This window comes from Engraulis encrasicolus, chromosome 9 (assembly GCF_034702125.1).
Source record: "Engraulis encrasicolus isolate BLACKSEA-1 chromosome 9, IST_EnEncr_1.0, whole genome shotgun sequence".
Lineage (NCBI taxonomy): Eukaryota > Metazoa > Chordata > Actinopteri > Clupeiformes > Engraulidae > Engraulis > Engraulis encrasicolus.
In genome coordinates, this window is record NC_085865.1 from 16637889 (window position 1) to 16647888 (window position 10000).

The 10000-nt window shown below is 41.8% G+C and overlaps 1 protein-coding gene across 1 annotated transcript in view; it reads right to left on the reverse strand.

The window, feature by feature from the left end:
- The window catches only part of zgc:112332 (uncharacterized protein LOC553712 homolog), a 19083-nt gene that overhangs the window by 4651 nt on the left and 4432 nt on the right, over positions 1-10000 (reverse strand). The window contains exon 5 of the mRNA XM_063206683.1: positions 2719-2931. Within this exon, the coding sequence (XP_063062753.1) occupies positions 2719-2931 (213 nt within the window). The remainder of the gene's footprint in view (positions 1-2718; positions 2932-10000) is intronic.

Consider the following 10000-nt stretch of genomic DNA (forward strand, 5'->3'; position numbering starts at 1 on the left):
GTGAAAAACATGTGTATACATATATATATATATATATATATATATATATATATATATATATATATATATATATATATATATATAATTTATCAGTAAGGTTAAATGGGTTATGGGATTTGGATTGGTTAAGGTGAACTGTCAAGTCAGGTCAAGAAATCACTCAATTGTAACAAACCAGTCATAATGTCTCTGTGGGTGGTCTTTCCCAATTACAGAGTCGCCACAACGTTGCGTTCCCATCACTACCTCACGAAAACAGTTGAACATAGAAATGGAGAAAATGGCTTTTGGCAATCCTACTGGCCCATTATCCAACACATAAATCAATTGAAAATGATACGTATTGAAAAGTGAATGTGATACATGATGGAATAGCAGGTAGGTATACATGTAGTTACGCAACTTAACAGCATCTTAACGTCTTCATCTTAACGTCACCTTCTCTGCTTCAAAACCTGATGGCTGCTGGCAAACATGATCAGTATAATTGAACAGCGATGACACTTTTCTCTACGTCTTTCACAGCAGGAAATGAGAAATGTTGGTAACACTTTACTTGACGCCAGTGTCATACATATGACATAATGGTGTCATAACATTGTCATAATGCAGTCATGAATGTGTCATAAACATTATGTCAACGTCATGTACATTCTATGATTTTGTCTTTAAGTGAAATTCGGTTATGACAAAGACAGGCCTAACAATGTCAACTTTTCATGGCCATAAAACATTTGTGACATTGGCATTATGTTTATGACTCGTTCATGAAACCGTTATGTCATACCTATGACGCCAGCGTCAAGTAAAGTGTAAACCGAAATGTATTTAGACGGAACACAGGAGGCCCTTAAAGGGGTATGCCACTATTTTGGGGCTTATTACAGTTAAAATCGTTGGCTGGGGTTTATAAAGGTGGTTAAGTGTCTTATTTTTCATGTAAGCCGTTGTCTTGCTTTAAGACAAGTTAAAAGAGGGAATATGTCGCTAAGCTAGTGAAAGTCAATGTATCCGTGTAGCATTGTAGCATCTAAACTCAATTTGACGAAACATGCAGTTAGTGCCTTTTTGCATTGTACAGTATGTGCCTGATTACTTCCATGACATATCAAAGAAAACAGATGCAGAAACAGAGAGTTTCAGAGGCAGCAGACTGTATATCCTGCATCCCATGGCTATCAATGGTATACGGACAAAAAATGCAGGAAATTCACCATATGCTTGCAGTGGCGTCCGATTCGCAAAGGAAATTCCCACGTTGTAGTTCTCCTCCTCTCTCAAATGAACATCCTTGTGCTCTGTGTGTGTGTGTGTGTGTGTGTGTGTGTGTGTGTGTGTGTGTGTGTGTGTGTGTGTGTGTGTGTGTGTGTGTGTGTGTGTGTGTGTGTGTGTGTATTATCTAAACATGTCAGCAGTTCGGCCACAGGGCAATAACATGCTGTGCAGATGGACATGCATGTTGTTAACATGGGCAGATTCATTCAAGGCTGTGTAACTCCACAATGGTGGTGTACATACAGTGCTTACAATACCTCCATATGGGTAGCCATAATAACATCTCTGTTGTTGTGGAACAGTCCACAAATTAACTTTTTTAGTACACTTGACTGTAATAACAAGGACTTCATCAAGCAGTAACGTTTTCTCTAACCCCTGTGTTTGGATAGTTCACCTGCATTCTTCACAAATTACACGTTGAAACTCATTTGCTGAAACTCATTTGTTGAAACTCGTGTTTTTTTTTCTTATTTTTCTACCACTCTCATCAACCTCAACCCAAACTCAACATTGCGACTTCTGTGGCATATCTATAATATCAGCAGTCTCTTGAAGCGAATGCAATTGTTGCTTGTAGCCAAAGCACACATTTTAAAAAACACTTCTTAATCCACTTTTCCACCCACCCATCATTATCTATTACTACACCAAGAGAAGGACACTCCTAACCTGTAGGCAGACCAAATAGGTAAACACTCCACATATTAGTGTTACAGTACTTTGGTAAAGCCCAACAGGTGGTCTTCAACAGGCAAACTCTAGTGGTTTGTAATCTAGGCCAGCGATCCTCAACCAGGGGTACGCGTATGACGTGTACGCAAACACAATGCAGAGGGTACGTGGGAAAATGTAATAATAACAAATGTATGGAGAATTGTTGCATTTGGATAGAGGAAGAAATATAGAGCAAAGTGTAATTGAAGGGGAACTCATGGTATGACAAAACAGGCTTAGGAAGTACACAAGACAGAAAAGGTTGAGACACACAATGATAAGTTATCTCCGTATATAGCAGGGGTGCCGAGGTGACGGCCCGTGGGGCGGATATGACCCGACTGTACAGCCCATCCGGCCCAGGGAGGAACATAAAGTCTTTGGATTGAACTGAGTGGACATACTCTCACTGAATAAACAACAACAAACATACAGCAACAAATATACCTTTATGTGCACCAGTCATGGTTGGGGGCGGGGAGGTTGCTATATAGTACTGTGTGATGTCCTGATGAATGTTGTTTTGAGAATGGGCATATTTCCAGTATCAAGAATTCAAATAAGCTTGCCAAAACAATGACATGTGTGATGAAATGCTTCACATGATCTGTAAACACTGCATCTGAGCAGTGTCTGTAGCCAACTTATCCGTAACCAGACTTGGCTTTTTTGGCATTCCAGGGCCTGGGGGGGGGGCTCTTTTGCAAGTCTCACAAGTATACATACCTTGTAGTCTCTTGGCAAGTGAGCGGGTGCAGAGGATGTTGGCGAGCTTGCTCTGGCCGTAGGCTCGGCGGGCGTTGTAGGCCTTCTCACTGTTGATGTCATCCAGCTGGATGCCCGACACCCAGGTGTGGGCCACAGACGCCACGTTCACCACCCGGGCCGGGGCCGAGCGCTTCAATAGGTCCAGCAATAGGAAGGTCAGCAGGAAGTGGCCTGTGGAGGGGGCACAGAGGAGGACCTGTCAACAACACAAGATGGTGATGGGGGCAGCGGTGGCCTAGTGGTTAGGGAGGTGGACTTAACCCCTTAGCACAGCACCTTAGTTATAACCTTACTGTCACCACAATTGTAATGGCCATGTCTTAATCTGTTACTTAATCTGTCACTGTCATAGCACTGTTGTTATGATGTAGTTGAGTATTTTCAGCAAATAGTGAATAGGACCGCCGGCGACCCCATCTGCACTAAGAGGCTACGATCAGAGGGTTGCAGGTTCGAATCCCACCATTACCTCTCCCTACTCCTCTATCCATGACTGAAGTGCCCTTGAGTCAACCCCGCCTTGCTCCAGGGACTGTAACCAATACCCTGTACCCAAATAGTTGCAAATCGCTTTGGATAAAAATTGTCAGCTAATTGCAATGTGATGTATGGTAATAATGTTAAGGTGCTGGTGGTTTAATGGTTGAAGGGTTAGCAAAAGGGACAGCAGGAGATTGGAGGTTGGATCCTCAACTTATCGCAGGGTCAACATTAAGGACCACTCGAAGATTCAAATTCTGATTGTGCTTGTGATTTTGAGCCAGATAATCTCAAAACGAAGGATATTAAAAGGGGTAAAAGTGAACCATTTTTGTCGCAAACCATTGTGCATTTTTGTCACAAACACTTGACCAGTGCTACTCCTCCTCAAAACTGGAGAGGCGTACCTGGCTCTAGTCAGAGCGCCAATTGGTGAGTCTGATCACAACCCAATATTCCTCATTACAGACAGAGAATTAAGCCTTCTAAACCAAAGACTATGAGAGTCAAGAGGCGCTCTCCGGGGGCTATAGATATGCTGCAAGACTGTTTTGATATCCCTGACTGGGCTGTGTTTGCTGCTGATTCAAACCATATTGACTCTTCACTGACTGTGTTACCGTATATCTTACATCTGTTTCTGTGAGTCTGTGTGCATCCCCTTCAACCAATTCCGGATGGTTCTCCCAGCTACCTCCTGAAGTCGTGCTTTCTGCTTTAATCTTTTTTTTAAGGTCAGAATTTGCGTGGAGCTTTTTATAAATAGCAAAACTTTCAGAGAACTTGGCATGTGCACTCTTTAATGTTGAATTTGAATCCATCAATATTATTTATAGGCCAGTCAATCTAGCGTTTGATCCGGGACAAATTGCAATATTAATCATTCCAAGTTTTAGTAATCCCAGGGTATGTCTAAATAACATATTAAAAATCTACAGCTTTATATTTAGTGGAGCATACTTTTTTTCAAGGTCAAAGTTGGAGATTTCCCATTCATTAATAATAATAATAATAATAAGAAGAAGAAGAAGAAGAAGAAGAAGAAGAAGAAGAAGAAGAAGAAGAAGAAGAAGAAGAAGAAGAAGAAGAAGAAGAAGAAGAAGAAGAAGAATACATGGGATTTGTATAGCTCTTTTCAAGACACCCAAAGCGCTTTACAGATCATAACATCAAAACAAAAACACATACATTCAGACATACAAAACTCGTCAAAAGTAGACAGAGAGACGCAACAAATATAAGTATGGAGGGTTTTGTGTCCATGATGTTATGGAAACGGTGGTGGAGAGCAACCAAGATCCACGACGGGAGTGGCGATGAAAGGCCGAGGGGATATGAAAATCCAGAAGCTCCTGTTGTGGAGGCGAATTTAGCCACGGGAGGCGGCCAAACAAGCCGGGGAAGTTTTATTGAGGAACGGCGAAAAGGCCCCGTACGGAGCCGCTGGTTGAGGAAGGTGATGAACAGCAAGTAGCAGGAGGCATCGAGCTGCAAGACACGATGGGCAATGCGACGACGACGAGACCGCGGACGGAGGTGGCACAATGTGTGGTGGCTGGCGAAGCCAACAGCCAGGCTGGATCACCAACAGTCAAAACCTCCAGGTGCAGCGATCGATGGAACGGGCGTCAGAGGCAGCGATGGAAGCAATCCCTCCCAGCCGCAGGTGTTGAGGAACGCAACCGCAGGTGTTGAGGAAAGCAGCCAGCGCACGTGTTGCTGAAAGGCCGTCCATGCTCGTCCACAACAAGTTGTTCATCCAACCGTCCAAATAAGTTGTTACATTGTCCGAAGCTTTTGTAATTTTGAGTGTGTGAAAGAGTTTTGGAAGAGAATGAGCAGCGGTTGCTAAAACGTGCCAGCGTCCACTCGTCCTCATTCCGGAAACGGATATAGGCTAACATTTTAAACAATGATATATCAATTTGAAACTTTCACAGTAATTTACTCTAGCATAAACAAAGTTTTTTTTGTATTGCAAGTTGTCTGAAATATGATGATTAAATATGCAAATGAGATCACATCTATATGTGATAAATTATGCAACAACGGGCAAAACATAAAACAAATTGCAAAAGTAATTATTTACACGTTTTATTGATACTTAATCCACCCTACATCACATATGAAAAATCTACCTTCATCACTTTAGTGGAACATACTTTTTTGAAGGTCAGAAGTAGGCCTAGCAGATTTCCAGTGCATTTTGCCATTCAGTGGGTAAAATCAGATACTTTTAAGTTTTGACCTTGGCAGAGTATGTTCCACTGAATTGATGAAAGTAGATTTTTAATATGTGATGCAGAGGGGTTGAAGGATCAATGTAATGTATGAACCATTACTATTGCAATTTGTTTTATGTTGGTCTGTTACCACAGATTTATCACATATGTCAGTACAAATGACCTCATTTGCATATTTCATCATCATATTTCAGAAGACTTGCAATACAAAAATTGTTTGCCTGAATGTGAGTTACCAACTGTGAAAGTTTCAAATGAATACGTCATAGTTTAAAATTTTACCCCATTCACATTTTATCTCCTATTTATCTCCCTATGGAGAAATGAATGGGAAATCTGCCAACTTTGACCTTGAAAAAAAGTATGTTCTACTAACTGTTAAGCTGTAGATTTTTCATATGTGATACAAGGGGTTTAAGGATCACTTAAAAGTAGGAACTATTACTATTGCAATTTGTCCCAGGTTTGGGCCTTTTCAGAGCTAGATTGACTGGCCTATTACAAATGTCTCAGAAATCATTATTCTGTGGTAAAATGGAGTTGAACCAGACAGGTAAATAACTGCGGAACATCATAGGCCTGTCGCTCTCACATCCGTTAACGTTGTCGTGAAAGTGTTTGAATGCTTAGTCTGTAGGTTCCTGTCCAACATAACACTAGACCCTCACCAATTTGCCTACTGGGCAAATAGTGGATGAGAGTGGATGATGCTGTCTTACTTTTTACACTAACTTCATGTTACAACACCTTGACTGTAAGTCCACCTAATTTTTGTGTCCTATTCATTGATTTTAGCTCAGTTTTCATTACATTACATTACATTACATTACGTTATTATTACATTACATTGCATTACATTGCACTTAGTTGACATTTTCATTTATTCAAAGCGACTTACAACTATTATTTTTCAGGGTATTGGTTACAGTCTCTGGAGTAATGTGGGGTTAGGTGCCTTGCAGGCACTTCAGCCATGGATGGAGATGTAGGGAGAGGTCAGGGGGGATTCGACAGGCCAACCCCTAGATTGAAAGACCAACTCTCTAACCACTAGGCCACGGCTACCCCTTTCAACTCTATCCTGGCTATCAGACTGTATAACTCTCTCCTGCCCATGGATGTCGACCCCTCACTTTATCACTGGCTACTTACAGTATGTTCTTGTCTAACAGAACACAGTGTGTTAAAATACTCGACAATATTTCATCAACTAAGGTCCTGAACACTGACTCAACATTGTGTTTTGACCCCTGTTATTTTCTCTATGCACCAACGTAGGCCTATCCAACTCTCCATCAAATATATAAAATTTGCAGACGACACCACCTACAGTAACTACTAAGAATTGTCACTGTCACTGCATGACACTGCACTTGTTGTTCTGTATATCTCCTGTGCGCTTTGTGTTTGCTTGTGATGTTGGCTTGATTATGTCCTCTTTTGAAAGTCGCTTTGGTTATAAAGCGTCTGCCAAATGCAATATAATGTAATGTAATGTAATGTAATGTAATGACACAAACAACCTAATGCATGTCTTTATTAATGAAAAAAAGTGTGTTTTCTGCAGGGAGAAGGGGAAACATGAATGCATCTCAGATGCCACTCATCTGGTGGCCTGAGAGCTACGCAGGGCTGTTTTGCTCCATGCGCTCCTGCTCACGCTCTGTTCAAGTTCATACATTGTGGTCTGTCTTCATCATGGGCTCATTTCATCTTCAGAAGTTTCCTATTGCAATCGCGCAAAATGACAGATGCAAAAGTGGTGCAAAATAGAATGCGGAAAACTTTAAAATCTCCTCACATGTTTTGCAATCACCTTTTCCGCTTTTCGCCTTCTTCGCATTTTCGCTTTTCACATTTTTGCAAATCCACTCTCTGCCTCTGTGTGTACAGTATTTTAGCCTCACATTACAACACCAGAATTGCCAGGAAAGCCAAGAACACCACCTCTGACCGCACTCATCCAGCACACCATCTATTCATACTCCTACAATCAGGGAGAAGGTACCGCAGCAGCATCCCATGCAATACCACAAGTTTTAGGGACAGTAGTACCTACTAGGGATGCAAATTATCGACAAATTCATTAATCGTTAGTTGATTGCCTTATCGATCGACTTACGATTAATAGATAAGCGGCGTTTTCCCCCCGAAATCTCAATGTTTCTCGGAAAAAGAACTACTAAATCTAAAAACTTAAATGAAAAATGTTGATAAAATACTGAAATTTAATTAATTCTATTTAAATTATTTAATCCAAAGGTTATTTAATTATTCCCACTATTCACATCCCTCTTCACACAGACTCTTCACATGCCCATTTCACCTTGCCTGGCTCTTGCCCGACCTGTAGTTCCGCACAGCTTTGTGAGCTCCACTACTAGGTCTGGGAGCATGTAGCAGGATTCCATTTCTACAGTCAAAAAAATAATTGCAGCATTTATTGCTTCAATATCAACAAATTCTTTCAAAACCATTTTCTGTTGATCTCTAAAGCGTCAATATAGTCTATAATATGTCCTGTGACCCCTCAATGTGAGCTGCCAGTGATATTGAAATGATAAATGCTCGGCATTATTTTTTGTGTTCAGAAATTGAATCCTGCCACATGCTCCCAGACCGATGTGTGTGTTTGGAGTGCCACCAGGGGGCTCCAGAGCACACACACAGAGGTCTGGTAGGAACCAGGCTACATTTCACCTGGGTCTCTTGTCAGTTGAATTGGCAATTAATTGTGATTCATATTTTAATTGTGATTAATCGTTTGCATCCCTAGTACCTACCCACAAGCCTATTTAAGCACTGACAAAATAGCACCTGCATTAACATAATTAGGGGAAAGTATGTATTGTATAGTATGTATTATATTTGTGGGGCAGCCGTGGCCTAGTGGTTAGAGAGTTGGTCTTTCAATCTAGGGGTTGCAGGTTCAAATCTTCACTGACCTCTCCCTACATCTCCATACATGGCTGAAGTGCCCTTGAGCAAGGCACCTAACCCCACATTGCTCCAGGGACTGTAACCAATACCCTGAAAAATAATAACTGTAAGTCCCTTTGAATAAAATGAAAGCGTCAGCTAAGTATAATGTATAGCCTCAGCCTATGTCTCAGGGGGCATCCCTGTGTCTGAATGCTCACAGTTGCTGTTGCTGTAAATTATTGTTGTACATTGCATTTAAAGCATGTGAAATGTAATACTGGTCCGTAGTTTAACAGAGAAGCAAAGACTTGCAAAAGCCCTGAGCACAAACACAAACAAATATTCGACACAAGCCAACCAAAAGACATAACATGTCCAAGTTCTCTTTGGACAAATGGGAACGCCTAATCAACAATACAAAACAATATTTAGCCACCGCAAAAATAGCTGGCATTCCTGGTTTATCTCAAGGGAGCCATGATAAAGGGAATGCATACAGCCTAGCATGTAGCGTACAGTGTTTATTGCCGGATCTCAAATGGTGCACTTGTGCACTTCAGTGTCCATGTTTCAGTGCGTATGGCGTATTAGGTACGCACTGAAACATAGTGCTCCAGGTGCACAAGTGCGCCATTTGAGATTCAGGGTATGTCTCAGGGGGCATTCCAGAGTGTTGCGGTAGCTGCTACTGCTGCTGTTAATTGTTTGCAGTGCAGTGCATTTAAAGCACATTTAAAGGCTCTATGTGGCATTAAATGTACATACTCCCTCAAAGTTTAAGAGAGAAGCAAGCATGTGCAAAAGCCCTGAGAATCAACACAAAACATTGTCAACACATGACAAGCCAATCAAAAGACACAGCATGTCCACGTTCTGTTTGGATGAATGGACACTGGCTCATCAATACGGATCAGTATTTGGGTCTGAGAGAAGCAAAGCACCTGAACACAAACACAAAAAATATCCAACACATGACAGGAAAAAGACATAACATATTCAGGTTCTGTTTGGACGCATGGTCAACAGCTTGTCAACACAGAACAATATTTTGGGTCTGCTTTAGCCACCACAAAAATAGCTGCCATTCCTGGTTCAACACAAGGGATGCATAATAAAAGGAATGCTTATAGGATGCGGCCAATCCTCATGTCGCAGAGGGCAACCCTGCGTCTGACCGATCATGGCCTCTCTTTGTCCTCTCCTTTCCTCTTCCTCTTCCCCGACGGGGCCCTGTTTACTTTGGCCGGTAAACGCGGGGAAATTGGTGTTTGTCAAAACATGCCGTGTTTAGGCTCAGTGGAGTTTGGCCCGGCATGAGGGCTTGTCTGTCGGGTTGATGGTTATCTAAACCGAGGGGTCATGTTATGTACCAAGGACATGGAAGAGAAGCACTTCCTTGACCATGTTGACATTTGTCCGAATAAGCTAGTCCAGTGGTTTTCGAAGTGGGGACCAGGGACCCCTGAGGGGCTGCGAGGGGGTGCTTGGGGGGGCCACGGCAGGTTGGTAGGAAAAGGATAGCACAATGAAGTGAATAATTTAATAATTGAAAACTAATGTAAACCACAATAAACCAAAAACAAGCTTAACAATAG